This window comes from Capricornis sumatraensis, chromosome 8, assembly GCF_032405125.1.
Source record: "Capricornis sumatraensis isolate serow.1 chromosome 8, serow.2, whole genome shotgun sequence".
In the NCBI taxonomy this organism is placed as follows: Eukaryota; Metazoa; Chordata; class Mammalia; order Artiodactyla; family Bovidae; genus Capricornis; species Capricornis sumatraensis.
In genome coordinates, this window is record NC_091076.1 from 101,227,059 (window position 1) to 101,248,741 (window position 21,683).

The 21,683-nt window shown below is 64.1% G+C and overlaps 1 protein-coding gene across 1 annotated transcript; it reads left to right on the plus strand.

Annotated features, from left to right (window-relative positions):
- The first annotated feature begins 8,868 nt into the window (after positions 1-8,868).
- On the plus strand, positions 8,869-20,997 carry AATK (apoptosis associated tyrosine kinase). The gene is made up of 12 exons (XM_068978227.1): positions 8,869-8,956; positions 11,222-11,301; positions 11,929-12,047; positions 12,227-12,314; positions 13,237-13,370; positions 14,639-14,723; positions 14,796-14,917; positions 16,290-16,439; positions 16,856-19,511; positions 19,603-19,750; positions 19,908-20,093; positions 20,942-20,997. The coding sequence occupies exons 1-12, from the start codon at positions 8,932-8,934 to the stop codon at positions 20,980-20,982; spliced, it is 3,834 nt and encodes a 1,277-aa protein (XP_068834328.1). The 5' UTR covers positions 8,869-8,931; the 3' UTR covers positions 20,983-20,997.
- Positions 20,998-21,683: the final 686 nt, after the last annotated feature.

A 21,683-nucleotide genomic window follows, 5' to 3' on the forward strand; every position in this document is an offset into this window, starting at 1 on the left:
GAGTCCTCCCCAATCCCAGCTGGATGGAGATTGGGGAAGTGGAGCCTGAAGGGGCTCTGGGATCTGGGTGCCCGTGGAGGCTACGTTTCCTGCCTGGAGGTGGGCAGGTGCAGGGGTGGGGGGCTCACTGAGTGGGGTACAACCAAGGGCTCAGGCTGCAGGGCCACCCCTGACCACTCCCAGCTGATCTCGGTGGTCTGAACTTCACCTGGGTCTGCAGATTTTTTTTTTAATTTAATTAAAAAAATTTTTGGCTGCGCCAGGTCTTCGTTGCTGTTTGCAGGCTTTCTCTAGTTGCGATGAGTGGAGGCTACGCTTCATTTCGGTGCCCGGGCTTCTCACTGCGCTGGCTTCTCTTGTTTCAGAGCACGGGCTCTAGACACGCGGGCTTCAGTAGCTGCGACGCGTGGACGCGAGTGTGCCAGCAGTGCTGGTGCAGGGGCTCAGCTGCTCTGTGGCGTGAGGGATCGAATCCGTGTCCCCAGCCCTGGCAGGCTGATTCTCCACCACCGGGCTTCCAGGAAGGTCCCATCTGTGGGTTATTTTTATAATCTTGGCGGGCCCTCTGGGCAGGAGTGTGCCCTCTGCTCAGCCAGTATTGTGCCTTTCAGCCCACCCTTCAACCCTTTGCCTGGGGCTGGACTGAAGTGGCGGAGAGCAGGGGGCACTCTACTGCACGCTCAGGTGGCTCCATTTCCAGACGAGGAAGCTGAGGCTCAGGGCCCCACAGCTGGTGAGGGGCAGGGCTTCCAGGCCAGGGAAGCCCTGCTGCGCCGACCGCTGTCCTGCCTGTCCCTCCCAGCCTGGTTTGGAGCTGTCCCAGCCCAGCCTGGGGAGGGTGAGCAAGTGGCCTCTTCCCACCACAGCCCGGAGCCCCCTCATACTGGTACAAGGTCATGAGGGTATACAGGCACGCCAGGTGCCCATCTCTGGTGGGGAGGGCCAAAGGGCTGGGCCCCACAGTGCCGAGCGCCCCAGAAGACAGGGGAGGCTTCTCAGGGAGCTGGTCTTCCTCTGCCTAGCAGGTCCCCCGTCACCCCTGGCTCTGGCCGGCCCCTTCCTGGAGCTGCACTGGGTACCCTAGCCTGCGGGCCCTGACCATGAGCTGCCCTGGGAGCCACAGCCTCCACCCGCGCCCTCCGAGGTGGCGCCTGTCCACGCACGGCCACTGTGTCTGTGCGGCTTGGCCACAGCTGTCGGCGCCAGGAGGGTCTGGCCTTGGGGTTTAGGGTCAGGGATGGGACCGCTGGTGACGGTGCTGCAGAGGTGGGTCCTGTGATGGTGAACAGGATCCATGGAGGCCTGAGGAAGCCCCGAGTAGGGCCCAGGCACAGCCAGCCAGCGGGGCAGCACCTTAGGGAACTCCTGTCACACAGGATGTTAGCTGCGGCCGAGTGCCAGGACGCTGGTGGGTCCCAGATACAGCAGCCCCAAGCTTGGACCCCCGAGCGGCATGCACCCCGCTATGTCAGCCACCCCCCCAACCAAGCAGGGCATTTGTTTCCCACATCCAGGGACCTACCCTGGCCACCCAGAGGGAGCCTGGCACCTGACACCCAGCCTTGCAGCCCCCAGCCCCAGTCCTGGAGCCCCTCATGGTCACAGAAGGGGGCGGGCGCGGTGATGTGTGTGCTGGGCTTTGCACCCACATCCAGGGCCTGGAGTTCCAATCCTTGCTCACCTGCCCAGTGTCTTCAGGAAGGCTCTCCCTGCTGAAGCCTTGGACATAAAACAGCCAGAGAGTGCCACCTGGTGGGCAGCAAGGACCCCACCAGCTGATGCCTCACTGCCAAGGGTCCCCTGTGCCACTGTGGTCACAGCTCAGGTGAGCTCTGCGGGAACCAGGACCCAGCTGGCCTGCCCTCCCACTGACCGTGTAGTCGTCCCCCAGGCCAAGGCAGGGCGGCGGGCGTCTGGGCTTGGGGTCTGGTTGGAAGTGGGCCTTCTGTGCTGGGCTCGAGTGGGGTTAATAGTCACACTAGGGTGAGTGGCCACAGTAGGGCAAAGGGCTCAGAGTCTGGGAGCAAAGCTGTGACTGGACACTCGCTGCTGCAGAGCTGGATGACCTGAGGTTTGTTCAAATGGGTTTTTCCTTCTTGAAACAAACAACAAAGCTGTTTGCTGCCTTTGTCTTCCTGGACCCCCATGGTGTTGTGCTGGTGATGACATGATCATTCTGCTGTGTGCGTGGCCTGGCACTGGGGGGATGGATGTAGGATCATGCTGGAAGTCTCCCTCCGTGGACGGAGCAAGGAAGGACGTGTGTGCAGGTGCGCAGGCACAGACACGCATCTGTACCTACCCGTGTGCCGTGGGTGTGCCAGGCGTTCACAGGCCCGGACACCTCCACCCGTGGCGGGCACCTCGGGCTCTTCCTGCTCCCCGTCCTGCACTGGCCACAGGGTGCTGCTTATCTGCTCCGTGGAATGAGTCCCCGCCTGCAGCTGCTTTGTCCCCCCCTCATCCCCCGCTGCCCCAGCGTCAGCCCTGATGGGCCGTGGTGCCCTTTGTGGCCCTGGCCCCCTTCCCTTTCTGCTGTCAGTCAGCACAGGCTTTTGGTATTTCCAGTCCTGGGTGTCCGCCTGGCCCTTGACACAGAGAGCATTCCTGGCAGTCACCCCTCTCGCTGAGGTCGTCACAAGAATGAAATGAGGTGCTGACTCCTCTTGCCCTCTGGGAAGAGGTGGGTCATGAAAAAGACCCCACACGGGTCTCCCTGGCTGTTAGTGGGTGTGCATCCTGAGGGTACATGTGAGGCCTTCCCTGTAGGCGTCTTTAGTGGGTGGTGGAGGGGCAGCGAGCTGGAGTCAGGAATGGGCCCACTCGGGCCCTCAAGGACCATTCCTATTGGCATTTGGATGTGTCCATAGTCTCTCCAAGTCTCAGTTTTCTTACCTCTAAAGTGGGCATGATATCTCCTGAGCAGCCTTATTGAGGGAACTGGAAGAAAGGGTGTGTGTGAGTGTGCATGTATGTGCACACATAGTACCTGTAGTGTGTTCATGCTGTGTTGACACAACAGACCTTGGTCTGTTTCACAAGTTCATGGCCAGCAGGGCCTGGGCTGTAGGCGCCTGCCTGTGAGCACAGAGTAGGGCTCTGCAAGCCAGAGCCGGAGGTGCTGAGGGTGCTGGCGGCTCCCTCCTGGGGGTGGCCGGGCACACGACTTGAGTGAGTGAAGCCTACGTGTGGGCAGGGGTTGAGTGGCCCCCCTGTGTGGCCTTGGGGTCTCGGGGGTGACCCTGGTGGGGGACAGGACTGCCTGCTGCCCAGGGGCTGTTGGAACCCTCCTTCTCCCTTCAGGATCATCCCCTCACCATGGAGGGCAGGGCACGAGCTCCCTGGGGACCAAGAACAGTCTCCTAGCCCCCACGGGCCTCATGACCTCATGTGCAAAGTGGCTATGAGGGTGCCACTCCTATCACCTGCTGCAGTCTCGGGGGCAGGGTTTTGACTGTTCCAGCATTGGCAGGGCTCCAGAAACTGGCTTGTTTTATAGATTTGAAAATTCAAGTCCGCAGCCTGTCAGAGCCACTCCTGGCTCTGCCCATCTGTTTGGTCTCCCCATCCCTGCAGGTCCACCTTCAGGGACATGGGCATTGGGTGGTGGGGGAGGCCCACCTGCTACCCTCCTTCTGCTGCTGAGTCTGGAATATCATGCTGAATAACCCCTACCCTCAGCCCAGTTCTGTGACTAGGGCCTGCAGAGGGATTGTGGGGTCCCACAGGAGGGCTGCACCCCAGGACTAGCACCATCAAGGAGACCTGAGGTTGCCTGGTGCCTGCTGCCTCCTTCCAGGCCCTGGGACCAGCGAGGCTAGGGAGGTGCAGGGGTGCGTGTGCTGGCGGAGGTGGCAGGAGGGGAGCCTGCTGAGTGCCCATGGGTCACCATGGCAACGGCACATCCTTGGGGGCTTTTGCAGCTTCCTGCGGCAGCCAGTGCTGCTTGACACCCTGCAAGTACACGCTCTTTGGGTGGGAAAGCACAGTCAGGGGAGGGGGGCCTTACACAATGGGTAGGGGTTGTGTTTGCATATGTGCCCATGCACATACGCACGTAAGCACGTAAGCCTTATGCACACACACCTGAAACCTGGCCTGTGGAGGCCCCTATAAAGGTATCTGCTTGCAGCCCCACAGAACTGAGGGACACAGCCCACGTTCCGAGGTCTTTTGGGGGAGCAGGCTGAGCTGGTTTCCCTTGCCATGGTGACTCTTCCTACCTGATCCCCCCAGCCCTGCCTCTCTTCCCTGTATGTGGATATCCAGAATGAGCTCGGAGGCTTGAGCAGGAGTCCAGGCTGCACTTGCCATTGTTCCAGCCTTGGGCTCACACTGCCTCCAGAAGCCCTCCCAGATACCCCATTAGCTGGGAGCACAGAAGGGCCGGGAGCAGAGGCACATCAATGAGAGGTCAGCTGTGACGCCTCGGGCAGTCTCCTGACCCTCACTGAGCCTCCATTTCTTCCTGTTCAGTGGACAGGCATGGCAGCCACCTCGGTGCCCATTAGGACCTGGTGAGGTGCTGCTGAGACCTGCTGTGACCTGAGGGACCAGTGATGGCAGGTGGGGTGACATGGCCTTGAGGGATCAGCTATTGGGAACTGAGGGGTTGGGGTGCTTAGTGGGCAGAGGAGCTGGGAGCAGACAGGAAACCTCAGGGGCTGAATGGTAGATGGGCAGACAAAGTCCTTGGGGAAGGGGCATACATTGGAGCTGGAGTGGAGGGACAGGGGGGCAGCCCAGGGGTGGGGCTGCCAGCCCAGAGTTTAGGGGACACCTGGCTGGCCCCACCATTACATCCTAACCACAGCGTCCTGTGGGCACCAGATGATCTGAGCTTCCCGAGTTCTGGCTCAGCGGGGGCATGAGGGCAGCTTGGAACCCTATCTTGGGGGCCATGCTTGTGTGTTGGGGAGTCATGTTCTGCTGTCCTGGGCACTATAGTTTCCCCGTCTGGTGAGGGTGAGCCAAGAGGGACTCACATGGACCAGGTGTTGCAGAAGACAGGATCCCACTGTCCTCAGAACAGTAACAGCACTGGGGGGCCCTCAATGGTCAGTCAGTAAGAGGGTGACTTGGAAATGCCAGGCTGCATGGAGGAACTCTACCGTCTGTCCTTCTTGGGGAAAGTGACATCCCCGTCCTCAGAGATCGGACAGGTCTTGTGTCTCCTGGCCCAGGGCCTGGCATGTGGCCAGCAGCCAGGCCCTCAATCTCTCCCACTTAGTGGGGCCTGGGTCCCCCTCCTACACCCTCAGGGTCTCATGGCCTCTACTGTGCTACCCCAGAGCTAGGGCAATGTGACAGCCCCAGGGGCCCGCTCCAGAGGGTGGTGTGGGAGGGGGTTCCTGCAGTCCTGAGAGCCTGAGCTCCCTGGGGGCTGTCCACGAACCCCCAGAAATGGGAGCTCTGCCAGCCCTGTGTCCCTTGGCGAGGCCAGTGTGGTGTCCAGGGGCCAGATGGCAGGCTTGGACTGCTGTGGCCGCCCCCAGGGTCCACCTGCCCTGGGCCTGGCGGCTGTGCCTCCGAGCACCGGGTCTTGGAGCAAGGGTGAGGGTGCCAAGGCTCAGACCGCAGCAAGTCGGGGAGGCCCAGAGCCAGGGATAGGGTCCAGCTGGCCCCTGGGTGCCCCTGGGGGCCGGGTGCAGGTGGGGACGGGGACGCAGAGCTGCTCGTCACCGCTCTCTCCCTTGGCAGACGGCGCCCCACTCAGCGAGTTCTCCTGGTCATCCTCCCTGTCTGTGGTGGCCGTGTCCTTCTCCGGGCTCTTCACCGTCGTCGCCCTCATGCTGGCTTGCCTGTGCTGTAAGAAGGGCGGCATCGGGTTCAAGGTGAGGGCTGGGGGCGGGAGGCCGAGGACGGGATTCCCAGGGCCGGCCCTCTGGCGTCCACTCGGCACTGGCCTGCCTTCCCTCCTGGGGCTGCCTGGGGATCATGGAGACCCAGGCCTGGGACCCCATAAGTCCCTCTTCTGGGGGCAGCTGACAGAGGCGTAGGTGTTGTCGGGGACCCCTCCCACTGCCTCCCCCAGTTTGAGTGCCCCCCCCACCCCCCGCATGGGGACAGGGGCTTATTACCATCACCCCCCAGCTCAGGGCCAGGCCTCCGTGGGCTGTGCCTCCAGGGACAGTGAGGAGGGGACTGGGGTGGGGGGCGGGGGCTCTGTGCTCAGCAATTCTTTGAATATCTGCTTATTTGAATCAGCAAAGGAAGACCCAAGTTGCCCAGACACACTTGCCGTCCTACCAAGCGGCTCTCTGTTTGGGGTCACCTTACCCTGGGGTTTTTCTGCCTGTGAGGAAAGGATTGTGCGCTGCGTAGGAATCATGGAGCCAGGATAGCAGGGGTCATCACTGCTGCTTCTGGAGCAGCGGCTGGATGCTGGGCCGCCTTTCCTCAGGCTGCCGCCCTGGCGGGGCTAAGCTCCCGGGTCATCCTGGGCTGGATCCCAGGGCCGAGGTGCCCTCCTAAGGAGGGTAGCCAAGGGCCATCCCCTGGGGTGCTGTTCCTCAATCCTACAAGTGCTCTCGGCTGCCCCCATGCTCAGCTTCTGGTCCTCTGCGCGTGGAGGACAAGGGGAAAAAGCTGGGAACTGCGGAGCCCATCTAGGCCCCCCGGCCCCGGCCCCGTGGGCCGGGTTCTGCAGACTTAGCACATAGTGCCGCCTGTGGTCATTCCCCCGCCCCCTCGGCTGCCCCACCCTGGGCTGGAGGTCAGATTCCCGGGCCGGCAAGGTCGGGGGCAGGGCTGTCCTGTGGCCCAGCATAGCGCCACTCCCCACCGCCGTTCCCATTCCAAGTGACCCACACTGCAGCCATGCCATCCTCATTTTAGAAGATAGTGCCCTTCCCATGTGTGTCTCATCACCTGCGGGCCGGGAGAGCTGAATCCGCCTGGTGCTTGCCTTTTACCAAGGTGTCTCTGCCACACTCCATGGCTGGGTCATCCTCCCAGAGCCCTCTGAGGGGTGGGCCAGGGAAGCGCAGGGCCTGGGCAGCCGGGCCATGGCCCCAGGAGCTTTGGGTCCACGTCCAAGCCCCTGCGCTGTCTCCCTGATCGGCAGGCACAGTGGGCTGGGCCAGGCGATGCTGGCATTTTCCTGGAGGATCCTGGCGCCAGGCGAGGTGGAGGGGGGGAGGGCTGGGCTGGGGGTGGGGGCCCGGGTCGGGTTGTATAAGTCAGCCCCTCCTCAGGGTGCTGTGAGAACAAGGCCCCAAACAAGGGCCAGTGCGGCCCCCTCCTACCCGTGCCCTCCTCGCCTCCTGGGAACATGGTGCCCGGAACATTCCAGCACCAGCGCGCCTCCGTGGGAGGGCCGGCCTGTGCAGCAGGCTGCTGCCTGGGCTCCCCCACCTGGAGCTGCGCTGGGGGAAGGGGCTGGGCCACGATGCTCACACTGTCCTACCTGCTCACCCGCTGCGCTGGCTCCATCCGGCGGGCCTCCAGGTGGCAGCGCCAGGTAACCAGCTGGGGCTGGGGTCAGGCCCCTGGGGGTGGGGGTGGGCATCTGTGCCCTCTTCAGAGTCCCGTCTGGGATTACAGGGCGAGGAGAGTGGTTCTGACTGCCCCAGGGTGGTCGCCTGGGGAGGGGGAATCCCTTGTAGACCTCGTCCCCAGCGGCTCCGTTGTCTCAGGGTGCAGTCCAGGACAGGTCCGCAGGGACGCCCCCAGAGGGTTCCCGGCCTCCTCCCTGCAGCCGAGGAAATCGAGCCCCAAAGAAAGCAGGGTCCTTGGGTCTGAGCACTGGGGGAGGAACCCAGGCCTCCTGGCTCCCAGGCCGGCCACCTGTTCACGGCCCCACTGCAGCTCCGGGGAAGTCCTGCAACCCTCGGCTTCTGTTTCCCACCTGGCAGTCGTCAGTCTGGGTCAGATAGGCCTGTGGTGCTGGAACTGGGGTTCTGCTTCTGGCCCGGGGCTCCTGGGGGACTTGGCTATGGCTCAGGAATGTGAGGGGCTTCCTCAGACAGAGGTGGGTGGTAGGTCGTGAAGTTCAACATAGCAGCCAGGCCCAGGAGGGACCCAGCCTGGCGCCCAGGGCCAGGCTCTTAAGGGGTCCGGGGAGAGGAGAGATGCTGGCCTGCCTGGGTCAAGATCCTGGGGCCCTGCAGGCAGACGGCCTTAGCAAATGACAGCACCTGTCTGGGGGTGAAACTGGTTGGGGAGATGGGCTGTCAGGAATGCTTCTTGTCTGGGAGGGGTGGGGCACTTAGTTGCTTGTTCACTGGGGCAGGGTTGGGGGGATGATGGATCTCCAGCCATGACCCTGAAGCGACTGACCGTGGGTGCCCCACCCAGGGCGAAGGCTGCAGGGAAGTGGGGGGTGCTGAGACGAGTGGGGGCTGACTCTGGATGGGCCAGGGCAGCTGGCCTCCAGCCACACCCCACCCTACTCCCTGCCACCGGTGCTGCCCACCTCAGCCTGAGCCTGGTAGGCCTGGTGTGGACGGGCTGAGGCCGGGGGAGGCATGGCTGCCCTGGGGCTCATGGCCCCCAACCTTGAGGCTCTGCCTGTGGGAGACAAACTCTCACCCCCCGCAACCAACACAAAACAAACCCTGCCCTCCTGGGGCAGCTGGTGTCCCTGGGGGAGGGGGGTGGCAGGGAGTGGGGTCTGTTCTCTGGCCCGAGGAGAGGAGGTGGGTGGAGGAGGCAGCTGGCAGGGGTGCTGGTGGGAGCTGGGCCCTGGGAAGAAAGGGGCCTTTGAGAGCTGGCCAGCACCCCTTGTTCCCTCCCTGCCCTGCCCCTCGACCCTCCCCGTTCTGGGGAGCCCTGGAGCTCACCGCGTGCGTCGCCTGCTTGGCCCAGGAGTTTGAGAATGCCGAGGGGGAAGAGTACGCGGCCGACTTCTCGGCACAGGGCTCCCCGGCCGCAGCGGCTCAGAACGGGCCTGACGTGTACGTCCTGCCGCTCACCGAGGTCTCCCTGCCCATGGCCAAGCAGCCTGGGCGCTCAGGTGAGTGACGCCCCCCTGCCCTGTGGGCCCAGGTGGGAGGCTCAGGGGAGGCACGGGATTGGTTGTATCCCCTTCTGCTGGGACCTGGGGTGCTGTGAGCAGGCTTGGGCCAGCGGGGACTGCTGGGCAAAGGGGCAGGGGTTGCTCCGTCTGGTCCTGGGATAGGCACTGGTGTGCTGGGAGGAGGCCCTTCTCTGTGGTCCCTAGGACATGGGCTCTCGGAGCAGGGCCCACCCATTGCAGGGAGGGGCTCTTCGGGGTGGAGCCTTTCGCTCAGGACCCTGGGTGGGGGCAGGAGAGGCTGGGGTGGGCGTGTGCAGGCGCAGGCGGGAGCCTTGGCTTCCTTGCTGTTTCTCCCACCAGCCCCATCCCATGTTCCCCCACCAGGGTGGCCACCCCCAGGGCAGATGCAGGGCCCAAACCACAGAGGTTAAAGGTCCGTGGCCAAGCTGGGCTTTGCCCCTGCCTTTACCTGATCCAGTGCTCTGAGAACTCCCAGTTGTGTCTCGAGGCTGTCTCCAGCCCTAGGAACCCTTCCCGACAGCTTCACGGCCAGGCCTGGGCCTGCCCCCAGCTCCTCCAGGCGCACTGAGTGGGATGTGAGGCCCTGGGGGGGCTCTGTTGGCACCAGGGCCTGTGATACTTGGCCTGTCCCACTGGCTTATGTTCTGGGCCCTATTGGGTCCTGCTCACAATGTTGCCTACCCTGGAGCCCAGCCTTCATCCTGGGCTGGGGCCTTCCAAGATACAGCGCTGGGCCCTGCCCCCAGGCCCCATGACTATCACTCCCCACCCCCACCAGTGTCTCCTGGAGGAGAACTCACCAGTTAGGCAGGAATTTCAGGGCCCACAGGAGCACCCTATAAAATCTTGAAGGAGGGGTGACTGCTATAGGAGGCCCTCCAACCTTCCTGGGTGACCATGGGAGTCTCTGCCTGTGCTGACACTGGGAGCCAGTATGGGCCAAGGGGTCCCCTCAGGGGACACTGTACCTCTGGCCTGGGCCTGACAACTGCCCCTGGCCGTATGTGTGCCTGGGACCCTGAGGAATCTTTGAGACCCAGCTTCTCCCATCCCTTAGGGGACTGTCACTGGGGATGAGGGGGACAGAGACCCAGGGGAGGGCAGTGATCACATTTTCCATTTTACAGCTCTGCTCTGCTCTCTGTTGGGTACCCTGCTTCCAGGGAGGGAGGGAGATTTGGGTGGGCAGCAAGGGCCACCCCTCTACACTGTGGGAGAAGATGGCCCAGCCAGGCCCAGTCTTCAGGCTCCCCAGCATGGCTCCGTGGGCGCTGCCCCTAGGCTGCACACCCCAAGACCCCTGGCCCATCCCGCCTTGCCCCCTGCAGCTCCCAGGAGAAACAGCTTTTCCACTGGCTGGCAGTCAGCATGCTCTCCTCCATCACTGCCCCAGGGTCCACTGTCAGGCCTGCTGAGCCTGCCTGGGGAGACGCCAGGCTGGAGGTGGAGGGGGCAGCAGGCTGGGGCCCAGGGGGAGGAGCCCTGGGACTCAGGGCCCAATGGGACCCCTTACCCCCAGTTCTGCTCAACATTGAGGTCAGCACTGCCTGGGGTCTGCAGTCCCCGGGAACAGCCCCTCACCCTCGGAGTCTACTGGCTGGCCGGCTCAGCCTGCCTCCTGGCCCTCTGGGCAGCTGGCGTGGGAGCAGAATTCGGGGAATCCCTTGGGGCACAGGCAGTGTGTGGGTGGGCTCAGCAGCTCTGGCCCTTCCTCTGGGGCTCTCTCTGACCCTTCCTCCCTGCTGACCTCACCCCGCCCAGCCCGCAGGAGAATGGGCCCAGTGTGTTCCGTACAGGGCTGTGCCAAGCAGCCCCCAACAAAGGAGCCTTTGGGGTGCCTGGTGCTGGAATGCCAGCCTGTGGCAGGGGTGAGGGGACGGGCCACTCCACTGCCCTCCTCCCCAAGGCCTCCGCCCCAGCCACACTGCCTGCCTGGCCTTGCCTGTGCGCTGGTCCCGGCTCCAGGCCCTGCTGTCTCCAGCCTGGCTTGTCCCTGTAGGTGGGGGCACAGCCTTCCCAGACCCACTCAGAAACATGCCCGGGTGTGGCTTGGAGGTCCACAGCTCCCCTGGGAAGCAGGCACCCTGCTCCTGATGGCAGCCCCCATCAGGAGGGAGCAGGGAGCTCCAGGCAGCTCCCCAGAACAGGCTAGGCAGGCAGCCTTTTTAGGGGACAGGTGAGAGAAGATGGGGTGATGATGGAAGCTGAGCTGGCATTCCTGAGCCCCCTGCCCTGTTACAGTGCAGCTGCTCAAGTCCACAGACCTGGGCCGGCACAGCCTTCTGTACCTGGAGGAGATTGGACACGGCTGGTTTGGGAAGGTGAGTTGCTGTCCCCAGGGTCAGTGGTGGCAGAGGCTGGCAGCATGGTCCCTTTTGCCTGGCAGGTGGAGTGGGTGGGCTGGAGACCTATTTCCTCTAGAAACCTCCCCAGTCCTGGGGTCCCCTCTTAAGGTGCACCCACTGAGCCCTCTCTGGGGGCCTCCGGGTCTGGCACCCCTTCTCCGCAGATCCTGGTATCATGAAGGGAGGTGCCTCTGACTGGGCAGAGACAGGGAGCAGCATCTTGGTCCTGGCTTCACCCTGAGCACCAGGCTCGGGGGGACAGTGGGTCCATCTTCCTCACGGCAGACCCCCAGAGCTCTGAGAACAGCTAGGGACCTCGGGGGAGGCAGATAGCAAAGACAAAGTATTACAGCCAGGAGGGTTTGCCTAGAAGGGATCCAGAACCCATTTTGCAGATGAGTAAATTGAGGCCTAGAGGAGCCCATGGACAGAGGAGCCTGGAGGGCTACAGTCCATAGGGTTGCAAAGAGTGGGACACAGCTGAGGCGACTTAGCATGCACCCAACTTGCACAGAATGAGCCAAGCTTTGGCTGGAGGAGCAAAGCTAGGGGCGGAGCCTGGGGAGGGTGGTGTCTGCCCACCTGGTGATGCCTGCCCCACAGGTATTCCTGGGGGAGGTGAACTCAGGCATCAGCAGCACCCAGGTGGTGGTAAAGGAGCTGAAGGCAAGCGCCAGCGTGCAAGAGCAGATGCAGTTCCTGGAGGAGGCGCAGCCCTACAGGTGGGTGGCCCTGGGGACCGGCTCCGCTGGAGGGGCTGGGGTGGGGCACTGCCCGGGAGGTGGGGGCGCAGGCCCTGCAGACGAAGGCGAGCTCTGTGCCCTGCAGAGCCAGCCCCCTCGCCCCCTCACCTCCTCCCTGCCCTGAGTGCGAGTCAAGGGTGGCTTGTTGGCTCCCGCAGGGCCTTGCAGCACTGCAACCTGCTCCAGTGCCTGGCCCAGTGCGCCGAGGTGACGCCCTACCTGCTGGTGATGGAGTTCTGCCCAATGGTGAGTAGCCCGCTCCCCCCAGTCCCTGCCCTGCGCTTCTGGAACATGGGACTGGCATCCTGCAGAGGGGCCTTGGTGGAGCCAGGGACCCCTCAGCCCTACCCTGTGGGCCTCACATCCCCCTCAAAGTGGGGTCCAGGTGGCCCTGCACCACTGCCTTCCAGAGGTGGCCTGGGGGAGGAGGGAGGTGACCCCACCGCCATAGAGATGGCGGCTCTCAGGGCTGGGCCTCCATGGTGCCCGGGGTGGGGGTGGGGGTGGCTGCGTCCCTGGTCTGCCTCTGCTGCTCGGAGTCACGGCGATTTTCCCGAGGGGCACCTCAGCCCGTTTTGGAGGCTCAAAGCCCTCACGTCTGGTCCACAGCCTCACTCATACTTTAGTCTCTGACCGTGACTGAGCCTGCTAATGGCCTTGCAGGGACCCTCTGACCCAGTCAGACAGACGCACACACATGCACACACGCACAGCTGAGCCGCCTGCCCAGGGAGGTGCCCTTCCTCAGACATGCGTCCCCCCACTGTCTAGTCTCTGGACTCGCAGGGCTTCCCCAGGATGGTCGGGTCCCCTGGAACTGGGCGGTGTCAGCAGGTCAGGGAGTTGCCCGTGGACCCTCTGGTCACCGGCCCTGGGTTCTGTCCAGGCTTGGCGTCACAGCTCATGTGGCCCGACGCAGGATGTGGCCCTGCTGGCCCTCAGGGCTGCCTGGGGCCAGGGGTCAGCTTGGGGAAAGTGTCACCTGGCCATAGGATCATCCTGCTGACGGCTGGCCTCTGGGAGGCGGACACAGGGGCTTCACTGGGCAGCAGTGGCCCCGCAGAGTTAGCAGAATGCCTGGTCTCCCACGGGCCCTGCTGGGGAGGAAGGGCCCGGGGGCGGGCAGCCGCTCCCCGCTGGCAGGTGACGGTGCTGCCCTTCTCGACAGGGGGACCTCAAGGGCTACCTGCGGAGCTGTCGGATGGCCGAGGCCATGGCGCCCGACCCCCTGACCCTGCAGCGCATGGCCTGCGAGGTGGCCTGTGGCGTCCTGCACCTGCATCGCAACAACTACGTGCACAGGTGAGGGCGGCGGCGGCCCACCGGCTCTCGGCCCGGCCTCCGCCCCTGCTCCGGGGCCACGGGACGGGGGGGGCCTCAGTGAATTGGCTAGTCTTTGTTCAGTCTCTCGGGACCACTGTGCAGAGGGATTTTATCAAATAAAAAGCACCAGGCAGAGGGGAGCTGGACACCTACTTCTGCAGGAGGCTTAATCGAGGGGATGCCCTCTGTCCACCTAGCCTGGGGAGGTACCCGTCCTTGGTCCCCACGGTGGTCAGCGCTGCCCAGTGGCCCATGCTGGCTCCCGCCCTCCTCTTGTCTCCCTCAGGCCTCGGGGGGAGGGGTGGCTCTGCCCTGTTTCCCGCCCTGGCCCCCAAAGTCGGAAAGATGGGCCAGGGTCTGGCCTAGGGGGGCGTGCCTGAAGAAGTGGCGATGGACGTGGCCCTGCCAGCCCTGGACAGCGCACGGGCCGTCCTCCCCAACAATATCCTGGTGCTGAGTGATGACACACGCAACTCCAGCATCAGTGATTTTGTTGAAGAGGGCAGCTGCCAGCCTCCCGACTGCCCGCCGAGCCCACCCCACCCCACGCCACCCCACCCCAAGTGCCCATCTGTGGCTCCCGGCACAGCAGCACTTTGGCCAATGGGTGCTGAGCCCACGTTTGCCCCAGTGCCCTGGGCCCCAGACTCCCATGGGGCCACCAGGCAGGCAGGGGAGAAGCCAATAGCCAAGGCTGGCCTGGGTGGGAGATAAAGGCGGGGGTGAGCGGTCCCACTGGGTGGGCACTCCACAGCACCCCCTGCCTGGGGCCCTGTGTGGACAGGGCCGGGGCAGGACCCCATGGCTCTCCACTTCTCCACTGATGCCTGCCTCCAGGGAGTGGAGGGTGGCAGTGTAGTGGGCTGGAGCAGACTGCTGTGTCCCCGGGCTGGCCCGCCCCCAAGGGACAGGTGAGCAGACTGGTGTCTGAGGAGAAGCAGGGGAGTGGATCAGCTTCCCGTGAGGGAGGCCCCGTCCAAGGAGGGCCCTCGGGTACCTTGCAGCCAGCCCTGGCCTTGTGTCTCTTGTCTGCATTCTAATGTGTGTTGCCCATCCACTCAGACCCTCGAAGTGTCCAGGCTGGTGCTCTGGAAAGGGGAGGGTGGGTGGGCAGCCTCGCGGATGCCCCTTTACACTCACCCACCAAACTGAACCCAGGACAAGCAGCCAAGCCCCCTCGGTGTCCTGGACGCGCTCCCCCCAACACACACTGGCACTGCCGGCTGACCCCACCCTCCCGCCCCCAGTGACCTGGCTTTGAGAAACTGCCTGCTCACGGCTGACCTGACAGTCAAGATCGGCGACTATGGCCTGTCTCACGGCAAATACAGGGTGAGTGGGGGGGCCGGGCCAGGGCAGGGCCAGCCATGCGGCCCAGGGTGACCCTGTCCCATGTGCCACCAGGAGGACTACTTCGTGACGGCTGACCAGCTGTGGGTGCCGCTGCGCTGGATCGCGCCTGAGCTGGTGGATGAGGTGCATTGCAATCTGCTGGTGGTGGACCAGACCAAGGCCAGCAACGTGTGGTGAGTGTGAGCCCACGGCCCCCGTGAGGACGCCAACAATGCCCTGCCTGTCTGCGCCCGCAGCCCTCACAGCTGCCCTGCCCTAGCCGAGTGAACGTGCCATGAGGACCTGGGGCACGGAGGGGCTGAGTCCCACCTGCCCACCAGCAGCCTCCCTGCTGTTGGCAGGGAGGCACACTGGCCACTCAAGGCAAGGGCACGTGTGTGAGGCTGTGCTTGTCTGTCCAGCCCTGTTGCTGTGTAGGAGGTGGCCAAACGTGGCCCCAGGTGAGGTCATGGGGGTTCTGGAGCCACCTATTGCTGCTGGTGCCAAGGCTCACGGCAGCAGAGCGGGCAGAGCTGCAGGGTCTGTGGAGGAAACCCTGCCCCCCTCTCCCCTCCCAGGATCTACTGGGCCGATGCCCGGAGACGGCAGGGTCAGAGTAGCAAGTTGATGAGACGTGGGGCATCGTGGTGGCACCTGTTCCCGTGAGAGGGGTTGGTAGGGGCTGGGGGTCTCCTGTGACCACAGCCAGAGGCGCTAGGCTGGGCAGGTGTTTGGACCCAGTACTGCAGCCTCTAGAGGCTTGGCCATGGTGGTCCCCTGTTCCTGGTCTTGACCCATCTCTGCTTCCCTCTCCTGCTCCCTTCCAGCCTGAGGCCTGTCTGGCTTCCCTCTGCTCCTGATAAACCTTCAGGGCCTGGATCCAGGGTTCAGCCCTCCTTCCTCCAGGGGTCTCCCCTGAGCCACTAATTGTGCCCCCGACATGGACACTCCACTTCCGCACTCGGCTCTCCATGTGGCTGACTGTCCCCTGCCTGCTCGCTCACCCACACTGACTGGTGTCCCCAGATGGCTTTGGCCAAGGCCACTGTGACTTCTCTATTGCCAGACGATCTCTGTCCCTCATGCCCCAGCCTCCCAGGATGGCCTGGGGTACCCAGGAGCTGGCGGAAGCCACCACCCACTAGAAGGATCCCAGTTGCCTTCTCCCAGCCCTCAGTGTGCTGACTGCCTGGCCAGTTCCCCTGGCCCACTCACACTGATTGGGGTGTCCCTAGGGCCCCCCACTCCCTCCCTCCAGCCTCCACAGGAGCCTGGCGGGACTGGGAGCTTCTCCAGGGCAGCTCCTGCCCCTGGCAGTGTCTGGGTTTCAGCCCAGCATGGGGATGAATGAATGACCAAATGGAATTGGTTGGTGGGAGGCCAGTCTGGCTTTTATTTGTCCAGGCACCCTGGGCATGGGCTCAGACCTGCTCAGGTGGCACATCCTGTCCATTTACTGAAGGAAGGCGCTGTCTTCTGGTCACGGGTGTGATGATGGGAGCTGCCCTTGGCATCCAAGGCTTTGAGAACATGTGGACAGCTCTCTGATAGCCGTCATCCTCACAGGTCCCTGGGCGTGACCATCTGGGAACTCTTCGAACTGGGAGCGCAGCCCTACCCTCACCACTCGGACCGGCAGGTGCTGGCCTATGCTGTCCGAGAACAGCAGCTCAAGCTGCCCAAGCCTCAGCTGCAGCTGACTCTCTCCGACCGCTGGTGAGGCCCCCGGTGCCAGGCAGGGGCGGGGTGTCCCCGGCGGGAAGGCCAAGGCAGAGAGGGGTGCTCTGGGTCCCCGGAGCCTAAGTGGCTCTTCCTGACCACCTGGGTTTCCAGCTCGCCCTGGCTGCCCCCTGGCTAACAGTGACATCTGGGCCACTTCCCGTGCCCTCAGTGGAATGGCTTCTTTACCCAAAACGCAGATTTGCCTGCAGGCCTGTCAGGGATGAATGAGCTCGGGGAACTGTGCCCTGATCCATGCCATCTCCCATTTTAGGAGACTCCCTTAACTACCCTCAGGGGCTCCTGAGTGTGAGCAGGAGGGGGAACCAAGACTGGCTGGGGGCAGACTGGCTCACTCCTTAGGGCTGGGGTCCTGGCTGGGCAGTACCACCTGTGGGCATCCCTTCGCGCAGGTACGAGGTGATGCAGTTCTGCTGGCTGCAGCCTGAGCAGCGGCCAACGGCGGAGGAGGTGCATTTGCTGCTGTCCTACCTGTGCGCCAAGGGCGCCACCGAGGCGGAGGAGGAATTTGAGCGGCGCTGGCGCTCACTGCGGCCCGGTGGCGGCAGCGCGGGTGCCGGGCTAGGGGTGGCAGGCCTGGCCCTGGGGGGCACGGGTGAGCTGCTCGCCACCTCCTCCTTCCCGCTGCTGGAGCAGTTCGCTGGCGACGGCTTCCACGCGGAGGGCGACGACGTGCTGACAGTGACTGAGACCAGCCACGGCCTCAACTTTGAGTACAAGTGGGAAGCGGGCCGCGGCACCGAGGCCTTTCCGCCACCAGAGGGCGCCCTGAGCCCGGGCCGAGACGCGCGGCTGCAGGAGCTCTGTGTCCCGGATGGCGCGCCCCCGGGCGTGGTGCCGGTGCTCAGCGCTCACAGCCCCTCGGTGGGCAGTGAGTACTTCATCCGCCTGGAAGACCCTGCGCCTGCCGCGGACCATGACCCCGACTGCACTGGCTGTGCCCCCAGCGCGCTTGCCGCCGCGCTGGGCCCCGATGGTAGTGACCACGATGATGACTCTGACGGGAGCACGGCCGCCTCGCTGGTCATGGAGCCGCTGCTCGGCCACGCGCCGCCCGTGGATGGCCCCTGGGGCCACTGCGACCACTACCCCTGCAAGAGCCACGCCCGTGACCTGCCCTGCGCCTCCCGTTCACCCTCACCGGAGACTCCGATGCTGGCGGAGCCTGGAGCCGAGGATATCGACTGGGGTGTGGGGGCCTTTTGCCCCCCGTTCTTTGAGGACCCACTGGGCATATCCCCCTCGCGGAGCTCTGGGGACCAACCATCTCCAGGTGGGGAGGAGCTGAGGGAGGCTGAGGCGTCCAGAGCTGCCCAGTACAGACACTGGAGCTCCAACGTGTCTGCCAACAACAACAGCGGCAGTCGAGCACCGGAATCCTGGGTCCCAGGCCTCTCAGGCTACACGGACTGCTGCCCTGGTGCGAAGCAGACTTTGTGGGCCATCCCTGAGCTGGGCCATCCTCTGACCCCAGAGGATCCCAGAGAGTCTCTCCTTGGGCCAAAGGGGGCCTCCTTGGTTCAGGAGCTGGGCCACTGCCTCGGCCTCCCCCATCTGTATCCTGCTGAGGGCCTGACACCTGCCCCCTGCCTGGTCGCCTCTCCCTGGACAGAGGCAGCCGTAAGTGGGGGTGATAGCCCGCAGGCAGAGCCCAGGCTCGCAGAGGAGGCCGAGGGCTCTGCTGGACTCCAACTGCCCCTTCCCTCTATCCCATCCCCATCCCAAGAGGGAGCCCCACTTCCTGCTGAGGAGGCCAGCACCCCGCCCACCCTGCCTGCCTCACCCACGCCCACTGGAAGCCAGGCACCTGCCACCGAGCCAGCCCAGACCCACGACAGCAGCAGCAGCTCCCCTGAGCTGGAGGCTCCAGGGAGTGAAGATGAGGACACGACTGAGGCCACTTCTGGTGTCTTCACTGACTTGTCCAGCGATGGCCCACAGGCTGAGAAACTAGATGTGACCCCAGCTTTCCGCTCCCTGCAGAAGCAGGTGGGGACCCCCGACTCCTTGGACTCCCTGGACATCCCGTCCTCGGCCAGTGATGGCGGCTGTGAGATCTTCAGCCCATCAGCTGTCAGCACCCCTGGCGGGCAGCTCCGAGCCCTGGACAGCGGCTATGACACAGAGAACTATGAGTCCCCCGAGTTCATACTCAAGGAGGCGCATGAGCCCTGTGAGCCCAAGGCCTTTGGGGAGCTGGCCTCAGAGGGTGAGAGCCCGGGGCCCGAGACTCAGCTCTCTGCCTCCCTAGGTGGCCTCAGCGAGAAGAATCCCTACCGTGACTCTGCCTACTTCTCAGACCTGGACACGGAGCCAGAGCCGCCCGTGGGCCCCAAGGAGAAGCATGGAGGTGTTCCGGTCCCCGGGCCGAAGCCTAATCTGGACAGCCTGAAGAGCCCCAGGATGCAGTCTGCACAGCCCTCCCCTGAGCTGGGGGTGCCCGGGGAGGAACAGGGCACTGGACCCAGGGAGGTGCCACCACTGCCACTGTCACCGCCTGAGGACTCTTCCCCAGAGCCAAGCGCCTGCCCCACAGGCCCCAGGCAGGAGCCTCCCTCGCCCCAAGACCCAGCTCAGGTGCCGCCCATGCCCAGCCCCGTGAGTTCTAAGATTTTCTTGCTGACTCCAGTCCGGCCAAGCTCAGAAAACCACCGCCCAGAGCTCCAAGAGACCCTGGGTCTGCTATCAGGGTCGAACCTGCAGGAACGGACTGGGGGCCCAGGTGCCTCCAGAACCCCGCTCTGCCTGGCCCTGCCTGGACTCCCTGTGGCCCTGGAGGGGCGGCCTGAGGAGGAAGAGGAGGACAGCGAGGACAGTGACGAGTCGGATGAAGAGCTCCGCTGCTATAGCATCCAGGAGCCGAGTGAGGAGAGCGAGGAGGAGGTGCCACCCGTGCCAGTGGTGGTGGCAGAGAGCCAGAGTGCTCGCAACCTGCGCAGCCTGCTTAAGATGCCAAGCCTGCTGTCCGAGGCCTTCTGCGAGGACCTGGAGCGCAAGAAGAAAGCTGTGTCCTTCTTCGACGACGTCACTGTCTACCTCTTTGACCAGGTGGGCAGCCGCCCTGGGCTTGGCGTGGGGAGAGGGGCTCTGTGGTGGGACTGGAAGCCTTGGGCGACAAGTGTTGCTTTGATTCCCCCAGGAAAGCCCCACCCGAGAGCTCGGGGAGCCCTTCCCTGGTGCCAAGGAGTCACCCCCGACGTTCCCAACGGGCAGCCCAGGCTCCCCCAGTGCCTCCTGCCGGCCACGGCGGGCTGACCCCTCCCCTGAAGCCCCTGGGACTGAACAGGGTGAGCTAGGGGCGGGGCGAAGCGGAGGGGCGGGCCCTGGTGGAGGCGGGGCGATGTGGCCTGTGGCTCATTTGGTGGGCGTGGTCAGGGCGTGGCATGCTCTGGGCGGGGTCTCCCCATCCCATCCTATCCGCAGCTGACTACAGGTTTCTCGCAGACGGAGAGTTCGAGTGGAATGATGGCCTCATGCTGACGTCGGCCCAAGAGCCAGCCTCGCGCATCCCCGCCGAGACTCCCAAGTCCGTCGGGCCCAGCCCCTTCTCGCGCTTCACCGTCTCACCAGCGCCTGCGTCCCGCTTTTCCATCACGCACGTCTCCGACTCGGACTCCGGGTCCGTGGGAGGTAAGACACTTGTTGGGCGCCGAGGCTCTGTGCTCATTATTTCTTGTTTTCTGGACAAGCTCAGTTTTCAGATGGGGGAACTGAGGCTCGGAGAGGTGAAGTCACGTCAGGCCTGTTTGTTGTGGCCACCTTGGTGTTTTCTCCTCCCTGGGGAGATGTAGTGTCCCAGACAGAGCTGACTGGGCCCTCCCAGGACTAGGCTAGATGCCCGCTCCCTCCCAGCACACCTCAGATCTGATGGCTCTTGTCCAGGGGAGATGGTGACGGTGGTGGTGGTGGTGGCGGTTCAGGTTCCAGGTGGGGCCCTACTTAGGGGCCTTAGCTTACCCCTCCCTCCAAGCTCCACCCCTGTCAGCCTCAGACCAGGTGGGCTCATCCCTGCCCAGTTGCCCTCACCTCCCATCCCCATTCTGCTGGGCTTCCCTGAAAGCTCAGCTCCACTAGGATGCCGCTAGTCGTCTCGTCCCCCAGGCAGACCCAGCCCTTCCCCCTGCTGCCCTTGACCTGTGGGTGCAGCTGCTAGCGAAGGACCTGCCGGCCTGTCACACAATGTGTCCTTAATGGATGTCTGAACAAGCACAGCTCACCAGGAGGCGGGTGTGTGACCCTGGCCAGCCCAGCTCTCTTTGGGTCTGTCGGGAGAATTTCAGAGGGCTGATGCTGAGTTTTGTTGGGCCCGGTCCTTGGGGATGCAGTAGGAAGAATATATTATCTAGCTCCCACCTAGACAAGCAGGCTGGCAGGCCTGTTGCAGCCTTAGCTGTTCAGTGGCCCCCAAGCCAGAGATGGAGGCCAGGTGGGAGTCCCTGAATCCCCAGTGTTTCCTCAAACACTCATGTGTTTGCCAGGTCCTACAGCAGGTGCTGGGGGCAGCTGTAAAGAGGCTTGAGCCCCAGGCGGCCCCTGCCCCCCTTGGAGCCTCTGCTGGTCCTGTCCCTGGCAGCAGCGAGGATGGACTGAGTGGTGGGGACTTTGATCCTGGCCGTGGTCAGCAGCAGCAGCTTCCAGCGCTTTGGTGCCCCCTTGCCGCGCCCTGCAGGAGCAGGGCGGGATGAGGCCCCTCTCTGGCCCTGGTCGGTGGAGCATCTGTGCACGGCAGCCCCATGCTGCCCTGGGGGCAAGATCTGTCCTGGACACTTGGGTTTGCTGCTAGCCCCTAGGGATGCCCTACAGCCCTCCCCCCGCCCGCCGCAGCTGCCCCCTCCGCCCTGGCCCCTGCTGTCAGACTGCCTGGCCCTGCCCATGGTTCCTATGGTACACTGCAGGCTGCTGTGTCCCGCTGCAGGTGAGAGGGCAGGCACAGGCCCGCTGGGACGGCCTCTCCCTGCCTGCTTCACCCCTTCTGCCGGTTCAGGGTTTGCTCAGTGCAAGAAGAGGTCACCTGGCTCAGGTGACCCTGCTCCAAGTCGGTGGCTGTTTCCCCTTCACTGAGTCAGCTAGACCATAAGCTCTCCCTTCCTACAGGGTCTGGACCAGCTCCTGTCTGGGTCCCACTGGAGCCCTGCGAAGGGGCCAAGGTGGGCAGCCTGAAAGATGGGGGCTTTCAGGTCGCAGTCTTGCCGCTGCAGCCCTGTCTGGAGGTGCCCATGG